Source organism: Anolis carolinensis, chromosome 4, assembly GCF_035594765.1.
Source record: "Anolis carolinensis isolate JA03-04 chromosome 4, rAnoCar3.1.pri, whole genome shotgun sequence".
In the NCBI taxonomy this organism is placed as follows: Eukaryota; Metazoa; Chordata; class Lepidosauria; order Squamata; family Dactyloidae; genus Anolis; species Anolis carolinensis.
This window is the reverse complement of record NC_085844.1, coordinates 170,987,219-171,011,357: the sequence shown is the minus strand read 5'-3', so window position 1 is coordinate 171,011,357 and position 24,139 is coordinate 170,987,219. Positions and strand designations below refer to the sequence as shown.

General features: G+C 36.7%; 1 protein-coding gene and 1 long non-coding RNA gene across 2 annotated transcripts in view; one reads left to right on the top strand and one right to left on the bottom strand.

The window, feature by feature from the left end:
• LOC107982794 (uncharacterized) overlaps positions 1-12,255 on the top strand; it is a 20,640-nt gene extending 8,385 nt beyond the window's left edge. Inside the window, exon 3 of the long non-coding RNA XR_001730230.2 lies at positions 9,680-12,255. This is a non-coding gene — a long non-coding RNA (uncharacterized LOC107982794). The remainder of the gene's footprint in view (positions 1-9,679) is intronic.
• On the bottom strand, positions 6,255-24,139 carry tm2d1 (TM2 domain containing 1). Its single transcript, XM_003220141.4, has 7 exons — positions 23,885-24,139; positions 19,878-19,951; positions 19,050-19,158; positions 15,929-16,020; positions 12,567-12,640; positions 10,374-10,510; positions 6,255-6,687 (listed from the first exon to the last, which is right to left on the bottom strand). Exons 1-6 carry the CDS (start codon positions 24,043-24,045, stop codon positions 10,400-10,402), a joined length of 621 nt encoding a protein of 206 aa, XP_003220189.1. The 5' UTR covers positions 24,046-24,139; the 3' UTR covers positions 6,255-6,687; positions 10,374-10,399.

Genomic DNA, 24,139 nt, shown 5'->3' with positions numbered 1-24,139 from the left:
CCAGAATTTCCTTTATTGAAGGAATGAGGCCTTATGCTACAACCTCATGCTTCTTCTAATTGGATGAGTGTTTCCTTTGTCCTTGAAGCAACGTGTAGATCTAGCATCTGTAAAATGGAAAGCATCTGCTTTCAGATTTGGCATGTCTCAACTTGAAAACCCAATGCTTGTGCTATAATGTTTTAAAAAATGGATCAGCGCATTCCTGCTTCAATTGCAATCTACAGTGCTGAAGGTCATTATGAAGACTTTGTAGAACAAAGAATTGGCAACAGCCACAGCACAAATACCCACATAATGTCTTCTCTTTTTTCAGCTATTAACACAGACATTTGGAAGGCTAGGCTCCTCAAGCTTTTCTTTAGTTCTGCTATCAATTTGCTTTAATTTTCTATTTAGATTGCAAACATTAAAGTCATCAAATGGATAACTATTTTTGCTGTTGTGTGCCTTTTTGTCATTTCTGACTTAGGGTGACCCTAAGAAGAAGCTATCCTGGAGGTTTTTTGGCAAGATTTGTTCAGAGGCATTTTTTCTTTGGCTCTGAGATTGGGAAAGTGTGACTTGCCCAAGGTCACCCAGTGGGTTTCCATGGCTAAGCAGGGAATTGAACCATAGTCTCCAGAGTCACAGCCCAACACTCAAAAGTTTACTGACACAAAAAGAGTTTGAACCTTCTTTGAGAAGTAGTTTTGTTGTCATGAGTTGTTTCCACTTTGTAGAATGGAAGATGAAAATTGTTCCAATATGCAGAAGGAGGCAATGGCAAACCTCTTCTGGACAAATCTTGCCAAGAAAAGCCTGTGATAGGTTTGTCTTAGGGTTACCACAGGTTAGAAATGACTTAAAGGCACAAAAGTACTGTCAATGTACTGTAATTGTGTTGGCATGTGGAAAATGCAATCAACCAATCATTAACTAAATTACTGACTTGATGCCCCACCATACTTGCCATTGCACTCATACATGCAGCCAACATTATGTATTGGGAGTAAGATGTCATATATCACAACAATCCAACATGAAAAGGCCTTGGAAGTGGAAAGCAATAGCAAAGACTAGCAGAGAACGATGGGCACAAAAAAAAATCCTTACTCAACATGGGGACTCTATATAGCAGATGTAGGGAAGATGCACTAAATGCAGTCATATCCTAGGACAGAGTCCCTAAACAATATTAAATAATGTGCTAGAATCTGCTTCTGAACAGTTTATTTTCATTACAGAACATTTGTGATGGCATAGTCCAGGTTGCCTTTGTATCCATGGATTCTGCATCCACAGTTTCAACCAGTTTGAAATGTCAAGAACAAAACCTTAAATTTGCCATATTATATAATTTTACTATGCCATTGCATATAATGGAACCTGAGCACCTACTGATTTTGGTGTCCATGAGGTCCAGGAACCAAACCCCAGCGTATAACAGGTGTCCACTAGGCTTGAGCGATCCACATAAAAATTTATTCTAAACTCGCTTCAAAAGTAGGGGGCGCTAGCGTTTTGTTTCTGATGTCATTTCCCGAATTTTGCCCTCAAAATTTTTCGAAATTTAACAAAAATTCGTTAGTTTCAAAAGTAATTCGTTAATGGCTGACGCGCATGCGCTGTGGCCCAAAACAGCCCAGGAGGGGGGGGGGGAGTAAGATACCCAGCCAATGTGCACTTACTGCACTAATGTGCAAGAAAATAAAAGGGAAAAATACAGCCTCCCTTTTGCCCAAGTTCTATTTGTGTGGATTATGGGAATTGCACCGTTTGCCAGACTTTGCAAGCATTGATAGGAGTAAGATACCCAGCCAATGTGCACTTACTGCTCTAATGTGCAAGAAAATAAAAGGGAAAAATACAGCCTCCCTTTTGCCCAAGTTCTATTTGTGTGGATTATGGGAATTGCACCGTTTGCTAGACTTTGCAAGCATTGATAGGAGTAAGATACCCAGCCAATGTGCACTTACTGCACTAATGTGCAAGAAAATAAAAGGGAAAAATACAGCCTCCCTTTTGCCCAAGTTCTATTTGTGTGGATTATGGGAATTGCACCGTTTGCTAGACTTTGCAAGCATTGATAATCTTAAGAGAGCCGGCCATTTGTGCAGTGCAAGAAAATAAAAGGGCTACAGAAGTGATTTTTTACCTGTGGCTCTTGAAATTATCTCCAGTGTTGTATTCATGTTACTTGCTCTGTACTCATTACAAGTAGTTCTGCTGGTACTGAGGGATGAGCTAGTGAGAAAGAAACCCCGGGCCGAATGAGCCACGAGGCTCCCTGCAGTTTTCATTCAGGACATACAAGCCCCTCCCCTGAGTTAAACGTGCTCTCCGATTGGCCACAAGGTGGAAAAGACATGCTAGGTTGCCCCAGTGCACTAAAACAAGTTTGGGTGATTTGCAAATGCTTGCTTACCTAACGAAAAAAAACGACGACATCAGAAAAATTGCCTATCGCGGTTCGAAACTGCAGGACCCACACGACGGGATAATGCAATTCAAATATCGCTTCAAAAGCGACAAAACAAACGAATTACTAACGATAAACGGGGAAATCGAATTTTTTGAGCAAGCCTGGTGTCCACTATACTCACATAAGACATTTGCCTAAAGCTAATCAGTCCGTAGAAATCGTTAGGTTTAGAAGATATCCATTCTGTCATTAACACCCCCCCCCCCCAAAAAAAAACCCCTCATCATTATAAAGAGATAACACAGTGAATAGGGAAAGTAAATATTGATGCTTAGTTTTGGAAACTGAAGTGAAGCATGTGAAAATCTCTTCATGGGAGTGTCTCCTACTAGCTTCTTTTCTCTTTAAGACATTTTTCCTGCTCTTTTTATCCTAATACTGTGGAGAACAAGGATATTTAAATTTTCCCTTCTACTGCCATCCCAACTTCCTTGGTTGTCACCACTTTTAATTCACGGGTCTACTTGTGTGGAGTAGATTAGGTATATATACCCAAGCTAATGCATTTTAGATATAACAGGAAATTAAACCCTACTCACCTGCTGGCCAGAGTAGATCTTTGGACACTTACTGATTGGACAAATCAAAGGGAGAAAAATTGCCAATATTACTGTAGACTGAATATTATTCCTTAACTTTTTCTGATTTGAGGCACCATTGCAGACTTGATTATATGTAAACTCATTGGATTATTTGCCATTATACCCCAAATGGTATTAATCAGTGTTTGCAGTGCTTCACTATCATTCCTGAACTGCTGAAATACCACTTTCACGGTGCAGCTTGCCAACCACCTAAATGCAGCCTTCTTTATGTTGTTGTCACATCAAAAAGAACTAGATAGGATCTGTTTTTACAGGGACTGGCAAACACTGCATTCATCCAGGCAAAATGAAGCCTAGCTCACCCAAGGTCTCTTAATTTCTAAAGAGGATGCACTACTGATTTTAATTTCCTTTTGCTGAGACTGCAGTTCTAAAGATTTTATCTCTGAAAGGTATCTCCATCGCATGGTTCACAGGTTCAGATTTCCTGGGTAGAGTTCTTCTGCAGTTTGCATGCAACTGAGGTGCATTGATGGAAATAAACCTGCCTGCAATATAACAATTTTAATCAAAACGAGCATCAACTTTCAATATCTATGTCAACATCTGTAAGATTCAGATAAATGAAATCTAATAGTCCAGGATATGTTGCATTCAATTATCACTCTGTAAGCCAACTTGACCAAGCCCAAGTAGAACATCTTCCAAATAGATTTCAAAATATTAAATAGTAGTGTTCTTTGAATACATGTAAAAAAGGCAAAATAATTCCAAACTTGTAAATTCTCTAGCTTTAAATCAGAAGAATAATAATTTTGCGTTATTTAATTAAATGTTTTAGAAGTCGACATTTGCACTGTGTTCAATGGGCATGTTTTCCTATCACTGATCATTCTCCACTGCATTTTAGAAGTAACCACACTCCAGTACCTGCACTTTATTTAAAGAGATTTCTTTATCATTTAACTTTATTACAGCAGGCGCAGCCTGGATGCTGTTCCGAGTGACAAGGACTATTTCCTTAATTACTGTACACTGATAATAGCATTTACTCTGGCAGCTCCCGTGCTATTCAATCAAGCGAGATTCAATACAAAAAAGCTGATTTGCCAAAAGGAAGATTAGCATAAGTGCCTGCAGTCACATTCTATTTTTAAAGGTAAAGTTCCTTCTTGTGAGAACTTTATTAAAAGCAGTAACATGATTACTAACATCTACCTGTGACTGAAAAAAAAAACCCTGCAGGGCAGCATTCAGTCTAAGGACATTTTGCATTACAGGTGCACTTGCCACTATCCTTCTTACAGAAATAATGGCAGTGTCTATTTTTCATCTTTCTGAGACATGTTTACTTACATTTATTACATCAAGTTTTCCTCCCCTTAATTTTTGTATTGCTACACTTAGTCATCGCTTAAGTGATGACTAAGGCTATTGCTTTTTTAAAACTGAGACCTTTTTTGCAGATCTACTACAGGCTGGAAATGCCAACTTCAGCATTACATACATCTTGTAGCAGAAGGTGAAACAGAACATTTATATATAAAGGCAGGTTGAGATGAGATTAAAGCTTAGAGGGAAAAAATTGACTGGTTAGCAACAGTGGCATTCTATATCATAGTATGTAAAATGACCTACTGAAATAACTAATTTGTATTTAGCAAGTCAAAATGTTAAAGAAATCAACAAGAATAAGATTTGTATTTTCTTGGTTACTCTGTCAAGAGCAGCAGCCATATTAAATATTTTAGTTTTTTCCAAAAACATATAACATGAGCTTCTTCATGGCTTTGCATTGGCTCACCAAGTGGAAACAAGTACAAAAGTGGCTGAGATTTGATACATACAGTAGACTCTCAGTCAACAGGCACCCATGGGAATTGGTAGATGTTGGATAAATGTAGTTTCTGGTTGCTTCAGAGTTACTATTAAACATAGGCCTCACTAATACTATACATCATACTATAAATTATATATTGACATATTAATATTGAAATACAGTAAGTAAAAGCAAATTAAGATAAAGACAAATGTAATGTACCACTATTTTACCGTATTATAAACTTTTTTAAAATTCAAAGTATTATTTCATCATTTCTTTACTGGTCGCTTGAAAGTTCCAGCTACTTGAGATACAGTTTACTGAGAGTCTGCTGTAAAAGACTTTTGATTTATTTATTTAATGCATTTGTTTAATTTATAGCATTTCTACCAATATGGGACCCATAAACACACTCAGTTTTCTGTCGAACTTCCACATGGATTCCTTCTCACAAATTAACTCCATTTTGCCCACAAAACTGTATGTCTACTTTGGGAAGGAGAAAGTATTTCATTTTATAAAATTATAGATTTGGAACCCTTTGCTCCTCTACGAGAAATTGCCAGGAAACTCATCAATACATCCTGATCTACATTCTGCCTTCCTTTAGTGTTGCTATACACATAAGTATATACACATGTGATGGTCAGAGACAGTTCTGTGCATTCCCTTTATTAGCTATAAGCCTACTGTTTCTTCTAGAAGCAGATACCGTTGAAACTACCAGTAGTAGTTGAAGCTACATATCCAAGAAGTGTCACTGTAGGTTTGGCACCACAGTTCATTCCTAGTCTTTTTTTAGCCATAAAAAAGTAGGTTCAACTTCAAGCACCACTTACGATTTTCCAACTGGCAACATAGCATAGTTGACAAAAGTAAAATGGCCAATAACAGTGGTTGGAAGTATTAAAATGAAACGTCAGACACTTTATGGTTGGAAGGAGAAGTGAGAACATGGAAGACAAGGGAAATGACAGCAGTGTTTATATTCCTCAATAAGAGCAAGATGAAAATGCTACAAACATTTAATTCTGAATTGGGGAGAAGGACAGTGATGTAAGTGTTCCTGGGGAACAATATCCTTATTCTGTGAAAGGAGGTGAGCCAAGACACTTAAGCTCCAGAGAACCTTTAACACAGGAAGCTATTTATCATAACAAGCTTGGTTGAGACTGCTCCCCATACTGAACCAATTAGAGTAACTTATTTCGTCATACTTCATAACTTGCAATGATAGGTTTCCAAGCCTGGCACGGTGCAGTAATTGAATTTTGATCAAACACACATGGCCCATAACCCACGATGTGAAACTTTCAGAGCAGTTTGCAGCTTTTAAATATCCAGTCAACTTGTTGCCAAAAGTACAGGGTGTACTTGGTGCAAGGGAGGGAAAGAGCGAATGAGCTAGAACTTGATACATCTGTAAAACAATATTATTTTTTGTTTATTTGAGCTCTCTTTTGGTTTGACAAAGCAGAAGGGAAAGGGATGCTGAATGTGAGGTCTTTTCTTGCTGCCTTTGCTATTTACACGTCCGCTTTTCAGTTTTGTACAATTTGTATAAGTCCACTGTACAGAATTTCACACTATATTTACCATAAATAACGATGAGCAAAATCATTTAAAAGACAAGTCACTGTCCTCTTCTTAATGGGGCTGTTTTAAATCATGCCACGAAAGCCCTAACTTGTTTGATTTAACCAGTCACATGTATGATGAAGTGGTTTGCCAGGTAGAGCTTGTGTAGAGAGTTGATGGTGCCCAGGACTCCTTCAAATCATTCTTTGAACAAAGTCCACTTCCATCATCTATTATTCCTCTTCTTCCCATAAAAATGGAAGAAATGGAGCTAAATTCTGAAAGAAAAGAAATATTAATTGGTTAGGACTTATCTTATAATCAACAGAAAAGCATAATCATAATCTCCATAACAGAGAATGAAAGACTAGTTTGCAGAGAATTCTTCTGTTCCCTTGGCAAGTGGAGCCAAAGAACCTGTGATTGTAACTTTTTTATTTTTCTTCTCAGAAAAGTCAACCTTATAGTGTAACATGTACAACTCCTGCAGTATGTGAACAGCAACTATTCCACATTAACATCAAGATTGCTAAACAAAATCTTCAAACGACAAACTTTCTTGAGAATTATTGTCAGAGTAGCCATATTGGATATATCAGACTAATGTTCTTCAGGCTTTGTACAGCCTTTCACGCTTATCTTCATTTTGACTTTTCCCCATAGAAAATAAAAAAAAGGAAAATGAGGCCTTTAAAGTTCCCATATATACCCATCTTTTAAGGTAAAATCAAGGTACTGAATTTTCAAAAACCAAATTCAGAGAACAGTTTTTAATGTGCTAGTTTTTCTTTAAAAATAAACAGTGGAGAAATTAATACAATTCCAAACTGAACTACGTATGTTGACATTCAATATGCAGCAGGACTTTAAAGTTTTATACAGTAATTTGTGTTATCTTTCATAGAAATTCTCCAGTTGATAAGCTATAGAGCTATTACATAACCAGAATATCTTATTATATTTGTCAGACACAGTCTAGAAACTTCATATATCTCCATGGATGGAGCAAGAAAGCCACTATATAATTTCCTTCTGCTTTAAAAGCTTTTGAAAGCTCTCTCGCACATTTTTCCAATATCCACAAGGAACAGTTAAAATACTGCTGCAACATGCACAAGATCTCGTCATGCGTAAGGAGTAATAAGGATAAAATCCAGATGTACCTGGAGAGATTATAAAGGCAGAATAATGAATTCTGCACAGATTCAACATTTTCGCTATGGAAGGCTAAATTAAGAAGCCTTATATTTGCCTGAGGTGGTAATCGAATCCAGTTTAAGCAGAAGTTTAGTCTTATTAACCAGTGCAAGATAAGACGGTACACAACAATTAACGTTCATAACAACTTTCAACTGTTATAAGGTTGGAATTCAGTTATAGGATATGGTGCCACCTGCAGGATGCAGGACGCAAAAAGGTGTGTGTGTGTGGGGGGGGGGGGGGGCACCAAACATTGCCATCGCCAAATGATACATACTCTCTTCCCCTACCCCTCTCCCAGCATTGGGTTTCATTCACTACAGAGAACATTCTTTCTTGTAGGCATTTGTTTTTTTACTATTTCCAAAGCACAATACAGTTTCCTACTGTCTCCAAAGCACAGCACAAATGAAGAATCTGTACACTATCTGTGTATTTTATTCATTATAGGCTATGGGATTTTGTGAATAGACTTCTAGAGGGATCTTACAATATTCCAGTGAAAACTTTGACTTATTCAAAGAATTTGTTAGATTTGTATAGGGTTGATTATCCAAAAAACGCATTAGCTATGTATTACTACTGAAACTGTTTTATTTATTTGTATGGTTTGTACATCACTCTTCCTCACAGAGGCAGCTTCTTCTTCAAGCTATTTATGATCTCAACCCATCCAACATTGCTTTTTTTACATCAGGTACTACAAAAGCCCAAAACAAAGGTTACAAACTATCATATTTGAATGATAATTCTGAAAAACGACTACAAACTACATTAAACTAGAATAACAGTGTTAAACATGTTGGATTAGTAGTGACAAATAGTAGCTGACTTTAGTTTGGAAAGGGCAGAAACTCTATCCAAATTGGACTTTAGAAATCAAGAGACCATATACCACAATCTGGTTTAACAAAAAGCTAATGTGTGCGTAAGCTAATGTACTGAAATATTTTCTCAACTTAATTAAAATATTTTTGGTTGTTTCACAAGTATAACTTACATTAAACTTCTGTTTAAACACATTTTTAGTCTTTATTACACTTTAGAAGTTCTGTCACAACTGGATTTATGTATTGCAACTGCCTGATGGATGCAGAGAATAAGTAATTTTATTCTGGGACTATGATAAAATGTTTAACCTCCTTCTCTGAACACTGTCATCTTTGTGTGAGACAGAAGGTGATACGGAACCGAAATGGCAGACTGTTAATACATGCAACGAACAAATTAAGAAACTGGAAATATATAATAGAACATGCAAAATTATGAAGAAAAGAGCTACATTTAGCCCACTGTGTGCATGGTTTCTGTGTCCACATATTCAACTAGCCACATCTTGAATTTCTACTCCAAAAAGTGAATCTTGATTTTGGCATTTTACATAAGGCTCACAGTTTTACTGCAATATTCTGTATAATGGGACTTGTGCATCCACATGTGTTGGTATCCACAGGAGTTCCTGGAACCAAAACTCAGCGGACAGCAAAGACCTACAGTATAACTACATGTTGCAATATCACAAATGTCAAATTGGGGGGAAAATCTTAGGCATGTGATTCTTTGCTCCATAAAACTGACAAAGGCTAAGCATACTGCCCTTTGGGTCACAGCCTAAGATTTGTTTAGATGTGAGACACAACCAGCTATTGTTGAACACACCAGTTAAATGGCAGATAACAGCTTTAGCTGAAGAGCTATGATGGTTTGAAAAGGAAAGATCACACTACAGAAAAAAAGCATTAGCTTTCAATAATACATGAGGGAACCAAATGAAAAACTTCAAGAATCAGATGCCAAAGATAACGAATATAAAATTAGGTGTTGGAGAATGCACATAATACTGAGAGTTGTCTCTATTGTATAATTAGGTTGTAAAGTACTCTCTTATTTTCTAGAATCCTTCTTGAGAAATATGGTTTAGGCAAGTCAACTGCACTCATAGAGAAATGTTGCATTTCGTTTCTAAAAAAGAAGCAAACTGGCACAATTTAAAGTACACCCCTATAGATGTGTGAGTTTGACTTCTGTAGTTTTGATTATTTGTGGATTTGATTTAAATGTTTTATTTAGAAATTTCTAGGTGATATGATCAACTTTCCCCCGAAACTGACCACAAAGTTAAGCTGGAGGACCTACAGATTCCTAGAAAGATCTCTAGGTACATCCAGTACAATTCCATGATCGGATTTCAGCTGAACGTGACTATAGAATCTTGCAGGAGGGCCCAGAAATTTCTAAAGGTAAAATAATACAATTTTTAAATTTCTTTTTTTTCAGTTTAATGGAATTTTGTGCCACTAACCCCAGTGAATGTGGAGGAATGATCATACAGGATTTAAGAGAAGTGCACATACACATGTAGCAAAGAAACGTATTCATTTATTTATTTATTTTGCATTATCACAAGCTGCCTAATAAATTCATCCAAGGGGTGTTGTGTAGTTTCCGGGCTACATGGCCATATTCTAGCAGCATTTTCTTCCAACATTTCACCTGCATCTGTGGCTGACATCTTCAGAGAATCATCTGAAGTGATTCCGGCTGTGAAAGCCTTCAACAATACAAATTCATCTAAGTTTGCAAGCAGCAATAGCCCCACTGAAGGTATGCAATAAGAATTTGCTGGTTTATAATAAATTATGAACATTTTAGTAAACTTACAATTAGATGAATGAAAGGACAAAATCTTAGTGAATTCCACTCCTTTGCCCATCATGTAACATTTCACAAAAATAAATTATTGTAAATAGTCAGCTTCACATACCCTGTTCAAGGCAGTTACTGACAAGTTCAGGGGTATAGCTGAGGTTTTCTGAATGTCTCATTTGTAATAACCAGCCTGGTAAGCCTTGCTCCATAATAATCTATGATGTAACTAGAGCCATCTGAAGGTCCCACAATCTAGAAGAGAAAGTATGGACATATATATGTTTTAATCATGCAATGCTCCAAGAATTCCTGGACAAAACACAAATACCAGTTATTAAAGTGACAAAATAATATTTCAAAACTAAGCATTTTGGAATGAGTCACAGATAAAAATTTCATACTTTGATTTTATTTGGACTCATTTGATAATCCCACCAAGTTGTCTTTAAGATTCATTTGATAATCCCACCAAATAGAATCATCGAATCATAGAGTTGGAAGAGACCTCACAGGCCATTGAGTCCAACCCCCTGCCAATAAACAGGAAAATCACATTCAAAGAACCCCCGACAGATGGCCATCCAGCTTCTGCTTAAAAGCCTCCAAAGAAGGAGCCTCCACCACACTCTAGGGTAGAGCTCCACTGCTTAACAGATCTCACATTTAGGAAGTTCTTCCTAATGTTCAGGTGGAATCTCCTTTCATGTTGTTTGAAGCCACTGTTCCGCATCCTAGTCTCTAGGGCAGCAGAAAACACGCTTGTACCCTATGAGTTCCCCTCACATATTTATACATGGCTATCATGGCTCCTCTCAGCTTTCTCTTCTGCAGGGTAAACATGTCCAGCTCATTAAGCCACTCCTCATAGGGCTTGTTCTCCAGACCCTTGACCATTTTAGTCGCCCTCCTCTGGACACATTCCAGCTTGTCAATATCTCCCTTCAATCGCGGTGCCCAGAATTGGACACAGTATTCCAGGTGTGGTCTGACCAAGGCAGAATAGAGGCGTAGCATGAATTCCCTGGATCTAGATACTATATTCCTGTTTATGCAAGCCAAAATCCCATTGGCTTTTTTTGCTGCTGCATCACATTGTAGGCTCATGTTTAACTTTTTGTCCATGAGGACTCCAAGATCTTTTTCATAAGTACTGCTGTCGATTTGCATTCCATTTTTTCTGCCTAAGTGGAGTATTTTGCATTTGTCCCTGTTGAACTTCATTTTGTTAGTTTCGGCCCATCTCTCTAATCTGTTAAGATCGTTTTAAATTCTGCTTCTGTCTTCTGGAGTATTAGCTATCCCTCTCAATTTGGTGTTGTCTGCAAACTTGATTATCATGCCTTCTAACTTTTCATCTAAGTCATTAATAAAGATGTTAAACAGACCCGGGCCCAGGACGGAACCCTGCAGCACTCCACTCGTCACTTCTTTCCAGGATGAAAAGGAAGCACTGGTGAGCACCCTTTGGGTTCATTCACTTAACCAATTACAGTTCCACCTAACCGTAGTTTTGCCTAGCCCACATTTAACTAGTTTGTTTGCCAAAAGATCATGGGGGACTTTGTCAAAGGGTTTACTAAAATCCAGATACGATACATCCACGGTGTTCCTTGCATCGACCCAGATTACCACAAGAGAATTGTCAGTATTGTTTGTCAATGAAAAGTATACAAATATATACAAATATTTGCAACAACTAAGGAAGCAATCTTGCATTGTCCTAAGGAAAGAGAAATTATATTAACCATGTAGATTTACAGATATATACTTTTACAACACACACTATATTCTACGGAAATAAAATTCCAAGAACATTTTGGTATAAGAAATTCAATGGTACTCCTGATCGGCTTTATTCAACCTTATACTAGTGGAAAAAGTATAGTTGGTGTTAATGTTGCTTACATAACCAATAGAGGCACTACTAACAATTTGAACAAGCCAACACTTAACCTAATAAAGTTGTGATGAGTTGTGCAACAGTTGTGATAAAAAGAGAAGAAAAAAACTAGAAATTCAAGAACATCTCATAGATTTTTCTGGTCTACCAAGCCTCTTCAATTCCATCTGTTTTCCACTCCATATTTTTTTTTTAAAAAAACCAACAACAACAATCATATCCACATTACACAAACTGTTTTTAAATCTGAGGAAAATTTTAAAAGCTCTTAGTGATATCAGATGAGAGTTAGCTGTTTGCATGAAAGCAGCCAAAAATTCTGTTGGACTAGAATTAGGTCCCTTGTGGGAACCTAAGTAGTTTTTTGTAACCTGGCCAATAGCTTTTATAATGACACCGTGAACTTACCTGCATTGAAATCAGTATGAAATCAATCAAACTTCCAATCCCACAAAATCCTACTGTGCAGAACTTTAACAAGCCTGTGAATAAAGCAGCTTTGCTTTAGGAAACCAGTATTGCCAAGAAAGTAGTTTTTAAATAATAATTGATTCAAACGTTTTCCATTCATAGAATCATAGTAACATAAGAGTTGGAAGAGACCTCACAGGCCATCCAGTCCAATCCTCTGCCAAGAAGCAGGAAAATTGCAAAGCACCCCAGACAAATGGCCACCAGCCTCTGCTTAAAAGCCTCCAAAGAAGGAGCCTCCACCACACTCTGGGGCAGAGACTTCCACTGCTAAACAGCTCTTATAGTTAGGAAGTTCTTCCTACTGTTCAGGTGGAATCTTCTTTCCTGTAATTTGAAGCCGTTGTTCTGCATCCTAATCTCCAGGGCAGCAGAAATTAAGCTAGCTCTTTCCTCCCTATGCCTTCCCCTCACATATTTATACGTGGCCATCTTGCCTCAGTCTTCCTTTCTGCAGGCTAAACATGCCCATAAAAAGCCTTTTAAGAGGTACCCTGAAGGGCCATAGGTTTGTGTATCAATGCGATTATTTTCTAGCTCTTCCCAATAAGTAACTTTCTGTTTTCAGTACATACATACTTAGAACCCACTAAAGAACTTCTGAACTCCCCTAAAAACTGCTGGAAAATTCACAGATGTGGTGGGCACATGTAAAGGCTCTTCTCTTCAAATACTGTGACAAATCAGTGTGGTTGCATATGTGTACAAGCCAGATATCAACCTATGAAGGACAGATTCCAACACAAATTGAGAAATTTTGCACACCTTAAGGGCAAATGTAAGATGCTAATTTAGTGCCACCTTCCAAAGTGATTAACAGGAGCTTTCACGATACAGGCTGTTATACTTCTGTTTTAATGCAGAAGGTTTGACTTGGGCACCTTGAGTCTTCGCCACCTTATTATTCTATAATCTGTAATTATGCAATTAATTACAGTATCAATCCATCTATGTCCCTTCCAAATTAAATATTAATCAACTAGTGCTAGTTCTTATGCAATCTTCAGTAACTGTATTTAGTTCTGAGACTGTGAATGCATAATGGAACAGTTCTATGACGGGGAAATTACTATGAAGAAAATAGGCAAAATAGAGAGTGCTACATCCCAATATGTAAGGAATGACTTGATTAGAGTTAACTTAAAATTTCCTGCCTAATTAATATATGTGTATGACTTTGGATAATAAGAAATTTACAGAGTTCTTTGTGAAATACTATATAATATTTTATTACTGTATTTCTTCAATTCTATGACATACTTCTTAACCTACCGTGTTTCCCCGAAAATAAGACAGTGTCTTATATTAATTTTTGCTCCCAAAGATGCGCTAGGTCTTATTTTCAGGGGATGTCTTATTTTTCCATGAAAAAGAATTCACATTTATTGTTGAACAAAAAAAAATGAACATTTATTATATACTGTACAGTAGTTATCATCACAAACCAGCACAACCAGACAAACTGTGAATCCTATCAAGAATTTCTTGTTTCTACGAATATTTCCATGTACAACACTCTATGGTACGTACATTTACCGATCCTGCATGCTCTGGTGTTCTGTTCGTTGGGCATGCTTCCAAACAAAAACTTTGCTAGGTCTTACTTTTGGGGGAGGCCTTATATTTAGCAATTCAGCAAAACCTCTACTAGGTCTTATTTTCTGGGGATGTCTTATTTTAGAGGAAACAGGGTATATAAGTATCTTATTTTTGGTGGTGGTAAATTAGAGTGCATCTTATAATCAATGGCATCTTAGAATTGAAGAAATGCAGTAATATATTTGAAAATGGTTGAAAAGAACACAAGGTTACTGCAATTTTAAAAAAAGCTTTGGGACAAACTATTTGCATAAGCTGGATAGCTCTATGTTTGTAAGTACTGTAATAATACACTGGCATTCAAGAACTGTCTATTTATCTAACATTATCTAACATGCAGAAAAGTGACAGACATAATGAACTGGTATTCCATAGGGGGATGCCAACATGACACTCTATAATCTGAAATGGTATGAGTTTAAATGAGTACATGACACTTACTACACTCATAAAAATATGGGCAAATAAATAATTAAAACAAGTTTAACCAAGTATGTAAAAGCAAAAGCACTGCTTTTGCCAGTAACAATTCAGAACAGAAAGGGGTGTTATCACTTAAGAGACAACAGAGAAAAATAGTTCAGAAATAAGTATCGTTGATATGTACCAAAGCTCATAATGTAAGCAAGAAATACCACTTTTTATAATTGCCCTTCCATAATCTTATTTTAATATATACTCCAATTATACACAAACAATTATTGCAGCAAAACATCATGCAAAGTCTTTTCAGTGGATTTCTAACAAGCTCTCTTCATTTCTCTGGGCTACAAGAGTAGCTCACAGTTAATCCTGCAGCTACTCAAAGCACCTCCACTGGTTGAAATGTACTGAAACAATAGTGGTAGCAAAAACAGCCTCTGCTGCCCATATTTGCATGTAGTAGGCCCTACAATGGGCAAATCTGAGTAGAACCCGACTGTTTCTTCACAACTTCAGCATCCCAGAAAATCACATCCTACACCAGGCAGAAGCTATTAAGAACTTCAGTGGGACTATGTGTCTAGTAGCTAGGATATTTTTCAAGACATTAGGGAATCTTTTCAGATTCATTAGTCCCCGAGTGTGGAACATTTTTTTAAAAAAAATCCTCACCCATGCAGGGGTAAAGATTACCTGAAAATCTTAATGATATCAACTAGTAATCTGACCAAAAGAATATTATTTTTAAAAAATCTTGCCTCTCCTGATTGCCTCCATCCTATTTAACTATTAAATCAAATATAAAGATATATCATGATCTTGGAAGTACTATATATAATGTATCAACTGACCTCATGTATGTTGAGGGCAGATTGTTTTGGGGGGAGGTGATTATGTATTTTGATATGACCTGTGATTAAACTGAGTTTCTTACCACAGAGAAAGGAAAGCTCCATTGCCCATGGCCACCATTTCCCTGCTTAGGCATTCAGAAAGATCCGAAGTGGCCCAAAGGTGAAGAGAGCAGAGGGGTTTGTGCTTCTTTTATGTTCTTCGGCATGTACTAAATCCTTACTTTTTATTACTCTACTCAGAGAAGGGGATAGACCTCTTTTTTGATAAGGGTTAAGGTACAGTGTTCTCACTGTCCTGTGACTAACTGTTCAAGATGTATACATGAGCATATAATGTATGCATGAATAAGACACAAAAGAGATGCCAGCTGTTACATTAAGCCATTAAGGTAGTGTGCAGACCAATATTTAAAATATACTCACCCAATGCAGGATATCCCAGATAAAATCTATCTGCTCCCAACCATCCAAGAAATAACGACAGAGCTACTGCTACTTTATAAGAATAACCATTTCTAAAAACAGGAATAAGGAGTTAAATATGCTGAATCTATTTGTAACATCATGTTCATCAAATGAATTTGAAACACAGCACATATGCCTGTTTAATAAGGAATTTAGCATCAGAGCCTAACAGTTTCATAGCTTGATTAAATGAAAATCTAGCTATGTTTGTACACCAACAACATATGTCTAGAAATATATAAAATAGCAAATATTTTGAGTATTAAGGTTTGCACTGCTACCACATTTAGAATAATGAAATGTAACATGGATAAAAGGATACGTCATGTCTTGGGAAAAAAATGAGGCTTCGCCACTTGTTCGATTTTACCTTTAGTATGCCCTGGTTTACTTAATATGGACACTTATAAAGACAGAAGTCAATACAAGCTGACATTTTGGACTACAATAGTACAACGTGTGAGCTGCATGTCCTATTCAGCTCACAGAGCCATTTTTTTAACCTTCAAGTCTCTTCTCATGTCATTTTTAAAAAATCCAGCCCATGCTTTTTATGGGGAATTTGGATCATATACCTGATCCTTCTTGAGCCCAGAAAGCTATTTTTTATTTTTTGCTGGGCAGTATGGTAGAGTATTTTTGAAATTGTTATTATTGTGAGGCGGGAATTTGTAAACTTTTCCACTTGTGACCCCTTTTGGCCCAAGAAAGTTTTACATGATTCTGGGTATACAGCTATAAAAATAGGTATGAAAATCAAACATTTACTGACAACAAATCAGCATTTGCAATACTAGCTAAACAGGCTGATTGTCTTTTTTATGAAGCATTTTCTGTCCAATGTAAACACTGAAAACTAGATTAATATAAATGTCTAAAACAGCCACTTGATGACATTCAGAAAACTTTTATTGTCGTCAGTTTTTTCAGGACCTCAACATCGAGCTAAGGGGACGCCATTTGGGATCGGTGTCCAGTTTAAGAAGCAGTGGTCTAGAGAGTGGTTCCCAAACTGTGTTCTGCGGAACCCTAGGAGTTCTGCAAAAACATCACAGGGGTTCTGTGAAAAATATTAAAAATAAAATTGAAAACTGATTTTAAATAAAAACACACAAAGCCAACTTTTTGATGTAGTTTCCGAAATAGCTATTTTGTGCTACAACTATTGCTATCAGGTATGTAGTTACTGGCTTCACATTTCACCATTTTATTTACCATCTGAACAAGAGTGGCTCACATATAGTCTATTTGTCACATGGATTTCACATTTCCGTTTTATTTATTTTCTTTCTTGTACAGTTTTTGAGGTGAAATACATTTGGGATAGTAGGATATTATTCATAAAATATCAAGAGTGATATTTACTACAAAACTAGACATTATATAGGAATTTGGGAAATATATTTGAATTAGTAGAAAATGATCCAGAATATATATTCTGAATAAGCAAATCAGGGATAGTGTTAGGGTACCACAGAAAATAAATATCTTCTGAAGGGTTCCATGATCGAAAAAGTTTTGACTGATCTAGATCTCAGCAGATGATGAAATAATTGTCCATTGAGCAAAAAGGCAGCTGCTTCTGTGATTCCACCCCCCCCCCCCCTCCAGACACTAATGAAACTCACCAATTCTGTGGTAGGCCTGTGGTGAATAGCTCAGAGTAATATATTTCTTTGTGCAGAACTACTGTATTACCCTTTTTTGAACAGAATTGTATAGGACCATAAATGAGGTTGGCTAAGAAGCTCTCTGGGCAATTTCCACAGCTACTTTGTATTTAAGTTTTAAATAGTCACATCATAACAATACCATGCAAAAAGATAGAGAATATTAACAACATTTTATCATCCCAGGGTCACATTGCAAAATCCAGTAAAACAAGACCTGCAAAAAAACTTAAGAGTATTTTGTAGTACCAACCTAAACCACTATAAATAAATCCCCTGTTTTCAGCCACTTGTTATGTACTTTTCTTAAAATAAACTAAAAACTTTTTTTAATAAACAGGGGTCATAAAAACAAAACAAAAAAGGTTCAACAAATCTACTGCTCTCTATGGATGGGTATTATTTGTGGCAGGAAAGGTAACTAATGTATTGCAACAAAAAATCCTGGTTGGGGGCAGGGCCTAATGCTGGAAGTCACACAACATCATATAATGTCCAGTGTGGGCCTCCGTCCTTCAGACGTGGTGAAAGCGTCCTAAGATGTTGATTTCACATCTGATGAGGTCATGAGACAACAATTCTACACACATACTTTGAATTTATAATCCAGATCACAGGGAGAAAAAAGCACACCAGACAATCTGGTGTTTATGCCTATAAAACAACCTAGGGTAGCATACCTAACTCTGCATAGGATTGAACTGATGAAGAAGTAAGGTAAGCTACACACAAAACCTGAATGAATCCAAAACTAAATTACTTGGGGGTGGTTACAGGCAGTCCCCAAGTTACAAACAAGACAGGTTCTGTAGGTTCGTTAATAAGTGAATTTGTATAAAAGTTGAAACATGTACATTTTTAAGTGTAATTCCAGTCAAAAATATGTATGATAGCATAGGGTAGGGTTAGTACCCCTGTGGTATTTGTTTTGCTGTCTGTGTTCCTGTTCAGAAGATTTCACCTCACTTTCTGTCCCTGTGATAACTGGATTTCGAAAAAAAAAATGGCTTGTGGAAAAAAGGGTTGGTGAGAAAGCTTTAGTAGATACCCCTTTTCCTCATGATAATTCTTTCAAGGGTGAATTTCCCTTCCTAGGGGTAGATTTCTCTCACCCCTTGTTGTCTCGCCCCTCCCCCAATTCTTAATTATGCATCGTTTGTAAGCCAAATGTTTGTAACTCAAGGACTGTCTGTATAACTTCCCTGAGAGCAAAAATGAAACAACTCTTCTGTCAATGTAAGCAGCTTTACCATATGTCGACTCTCATCTACAACAACACCAGGAAGAAAGAACATTTTAACGTACAATATGAGAATATAAGTTTTTCATATTTAATAATTTTATAATAAACATATTAGTGTTTAGCAGAAATGGCATCATTATATACTTGAGAGCATATGTTTACTTACACGTTTCGACACTCTACAGGCTTGTAAAATCCAATTTCTATTCCAGTAAACTTGGTTTCATTTCCACTAAAATCCTTACATGTAATATTTGGTGCTGGAAGGCAAGGAACTGAGGGAGAAAAACAAGTATACTTTGTGTTGAACACTGAAACACTTTAGTACAAAATACATAAAATAAATATTTACACACTGTTTTGTCAAAACAGCTCACATAAAACAAATAGAAATGATTGCATATGAATACTTTAAATTAAAAACATCTTGTACAAAAAGAGGGGATATATTTCAATACATTTTACACATTAACATAACTGGTATTGTGAAATGCTACTTCCTCAGAAAATGTGGAATTATTTTCCACTTGTGACATAGTAACATATGTGTGTTTATGATTCAAATTATCATACTTACTAGAAATGAGTGTCAAGGCACATGGGAAATGGTTCATAACCAAAGAGCTACAAATGCTATTACAGCTAAATAAATATACCACTCGTGCAACCAGTCATGAATAGTGCAAGCCACTCTAGTAGTAACTCTTGTAGGGAGCCTCCTATTCAGTGATTCTGAAAATCACTAAAAAGATATATGTATCAATTAAATGTGGATCTAATTATGCCCCCTGACAATTAATAACATTTTGTAAATATTTTAACTATATTTAAGAGAAAGGAATGGGCAAAAATCACTTCTGAGTATACCTTCCTGAAGAAAACTCTATGAATGTCATGGGAGTCACCATAATTTCTCATGTAACTTGAAGACACAAACACACAATAATGCACAATATGAAGAAAATAAAAAGCATTAGAGTGCTGTAGTCCTTACCATATGCAGTATGATTTGTACACTTCAAGGGTTCTTGAGTTTCATTGTCTATTTTAGGATCTTCACAAATATATGTTTGAAGAATTAAGGAAAAGAAATATTGAGCTGAAGTCTCACAGAAGTATTTCACAACAGTACCACAGGGAATTTATTTACTTATCAGTTTATATCAGCAGTAGTCAATCTTTCTTTTCATTCAAATCATGAAAACTAAAGGTACAGAAGGACGTATAATGTATCTGCTATCTATAAGAAACAATACAGCTAAAATAATAACTAGACATTACATTCTGCACAATTTATTCCTGTTTCAAAATACTTCTACTTCATAATATGTGCCAATATGTTGTTTTGCTATGCACTGTTATGCCCTGCATTTTGTATCACTGACTGTCACAACTGAGGTGTCAAACAGCACAAAAACATCACATCTGGTGTTACAATTATCTATGTCGTTAATTTTGACTCCTTTTTTTAAAAAAAAAAAATTTATTGAATAATTGTGAATTTTGCATATTCGGTAATTAAAACTTCTTATACATTCTTTAACAAATTTGCAGTACAGAATTATGTATATCATAACTCATATAGTATTCTCACTCTCTAACTATATTACATACTCATATTACTTACCTTTTGTTACCCTTCACCTAGTGCTAACCCTTCACCCCAGACCAGCCAGTTACAATATTTATTTCCAAAATTCCACTGTTTCTTTTACAGGTTTGTTCCCCTTACCATCTACATATACAAACTCTATAAATTTTCCCCATATCTTCCCAAAATCATCCCTTTTTAATAACCCTCTGTTAATCTTAATATTACATGTCAATTTATTATTTATCGCAATATCCCAAATCTCCTTATACCATTCTTCCAATTGGCACTCCCCCCCCCCCCTTTCCATTTTTTGGCTATTAACAATCTTGCTGCTGTTACCAAGTTAGTGATTAGTTCCTTTAACTCTTTTGATATTTGAATATTATCTATAAATGACAACAGTGCTATTTCAGGCGTTTCTATTATTTCTGTTTGGTGATTTTCTTTATTTCTTTAAAGGCGTTCTCCCAAAATTTTGAATATATTTACAGGACCATAACATATGTATGTATGTACCAATTTCCTGACAGCCCCTCCAGCAAAGCTTAGAGTATTTATCAATTTGATTTAATCTAATTGGTGTGAAGTACCATCTCCAAACCACTTTATATTAATTCTCTTTTATTCTTATAGACATGTTTTTAATATACGCATATTCCACATTTCTTTCGAGATTTGAGGGTGTATTTCCTTATTGCAATCTAACTCCCACATTTCTTTAAGGTGATCCTGCTCCTGTTCTTCATCTAGCAGCAATTTGTAAATATCACTTGTTATACCTTTAGTTCTTTCTTTTTCTTCCCTTCCCCCCTTGACTAATCATCTTCTCAAATTTTGTAAGTTCTTTATCTCCCTTACATTTCTTTCTTATTTTCCTTGCCCATCTTTCCAATTGTAGAACTTTATACCACCCAATACTCCCTCCTGAAAGTTGATTCCTCATCTCCCATAGATTTTCCATTTTTGATTTCATCATTCCTTTTTCTTTAAATTGTCTTTCTAACTCCCTTTTGAGATTCATTGGGAATTTTTTGTAATTAACACCGGTGTTAATGGGGAGATTGATGGTATTAATTTTTCTTCATACTTGGTCCAGATTTCTAATATATTTTTAAAAAGGTGTTCCCTATTTCATTATACCATTTCTTCTCAGAATTCCTGGTTTTCCCTATGAAGAAAATATTCTCTAATTTCATATCTATATCTTTACTGTCTTCTAACCATTCTAAATCCTCTTGTCCTATAATCCCATCAATAATATACCTTAATTGATTTGCCATATAGTATAGCTTTAAGTTTGGTATTCCCAGACCTCCCTTCTTTTGTATTTTATACCATTTTTCTTTATTTATTCTAGGCCTTTTATTCCCATTACAAAAGGTATTTATCATATTCTGCCAATATGTAATTTTGCTAGTTGAAATTTTAATAGGTAGCATTCTAAACAAAACATATATTTTGGGTAATATTTTCATTTTTATTAATGCAATTCTACCAAACCAAGACAGTTTTAAGCTTGGTAAATTTAGCCAGAGTATCCTTAACATTTTTTCTTAATCTGATTATATTGTCTTCTTTCTAAATTGCCAATTTCTTTAGATATATTGATTCCTAAGTATTTTATTGACTTCTTTATTTTTATTCTCAGCTATTTTCAGCTTCAGCATCCCCATGTTTCAGCTATCATGACACAGGGATGAGAAAACCATTGATCCAGGGTTTATAAAGGAAAATGGAAGGGAACAAGCCATTTGGAAGTGGAACAGACTACCCTGGGCTACAAGAGTGTGGTTGTGATGGTGTGCTCCTTCACTGAAGATACTGAAACAGAAGCCAATATGACATCTGTTGGAGAAGTAGCTATATGCTGCATTGAGAAGTGTTCTCCAGAGCGCCTATGTGGTTCTACAAAGAAGCAAAACTCTCTCATAACTTCTAGTCATACTTAAATGTACTGCAACACAATTATATGCATGTTTAATAAGAATTAAATCTCATTGTCCTTAAAATGGCCTACATTCTGGATAAGTGTACACAAGATTTCAATTCAGACAACAATCCTATCCATACTTATAAAAATGAGACTTACATCTGAAAAGACAAATAAAATCAAATGTTAAGAACCAACATTTGTGATAAAACAATGAACTACGCCATCTTTAACCATCTCTGGTATTCCTAAATTCTACGTGCACTATTTCAAAAAATTGCTGCCAATGTCATTAATGTTTAACAGTTTCTTAATCTGCATGACTTTAAAGAACATGCTTTCAGAAATTGTGTTGTCTTCGTTATTTCTTCATTGTTGCAACGATTCCTCACCACTTTTTCCAGAAATATATTCCAAAGACTGAATTGGATCATGACTTAAAAATACTTACATCAAACCACTGAAATCAATGGGATTTGAATTAGATGTGATTGAGGCTGGATCTATACTGCCCTATATCCCAGATTATCTGCTTATCCCAGATTCTTTGGAAGTATAGACTCATATAATCCCATTCAAAGCGGATAATCTGGGATCAGATCCTGGGATACAGGGCTGTGTAGATCCAGCCTAACTGAAGTCATATTGATTTCAGCAAATCAACTTTAGATATGCTTCCTATCTCATGGAATCTTTTGTTGGGAGGTGTTATCTGGCCCTGATTGTGTCATGTCCAGAATTCCCCAGTTTTCAGAGTGTTCTTTATTTACTGTCCTTATTTTAGAGGTTTGTTTTTTTTTTTTTAAATACTGGTAACCAGATTTTGTTTATTTTCAGTGTTTCCTCCTTTCTGCTGAAATTGTCTACATGCATGTGGATTTCAATGGCTTCTGTGTGTGTAGTCTGACATGGTGGTTGTTAAGAGTTCCCTCAGGCAGGAAGCAGTCAGGCTTTGTATCTGATATTAAATGCTAATCAAGGTGATCAACTGCAACATTCACACTTGTCTCAAACAGAAAAGAGTTCTTTCTACCAACTTGGATTTTTCACAGATATATAAACTCCACTTATCTAGGTTCCAACAGACCTCACACCTCTGAGGATGCATATAGGTGAAGCATCTGGAAAAAATGCTCTGGACCATCTCACAGCAACCCTATGTTGAGCTGGCTGAGGCTCTATGAGATATTTGTTGAAAAACTAGAGCAAAATGTGTTATTTCCCATGCCACGCTCCTTTGTCATTATCCTTTGGGGGCTGTGGCAGGGCCCATACGCTATCCTACTCGTTTCCTGTTCACATTCTAGCTCCGCGACCGATCTCCAACTGGTCAGGCTCTTCGGCCTCGGCACAAAGGCTCCGCAGGCCTATCTTCCCGCCCCGCGCTTCCCGCGCCCACCTTGAGGCCCTGTCGGCCCTCCTCACCCATCTCCATGGCAACCAAGGGCTGCCTGGCCTCCTCCCAGCGGCAGGATATTGCCCCGGCCGCAGGTCTTCGCACTTTAGCGGCGGGTCGCCGTTCGCCGCACTCCGCGTCGCCAGGCAGGCCAGCCACAGGGCCCCCAAGGGCCACAGCGCGCCAGCCTCGCCTTTCTTCCTCTTGCGCCCAGGCAACGCCACCCACAGCCAGGCGGCCATGTTGGAACGCGAGCCTCCCTGTCAGCTGATGCACAAACCAGGACGCAACGCTGTTCTCTCAGGGAGACGGGCCTTTGCCCACAACAAAGATGGC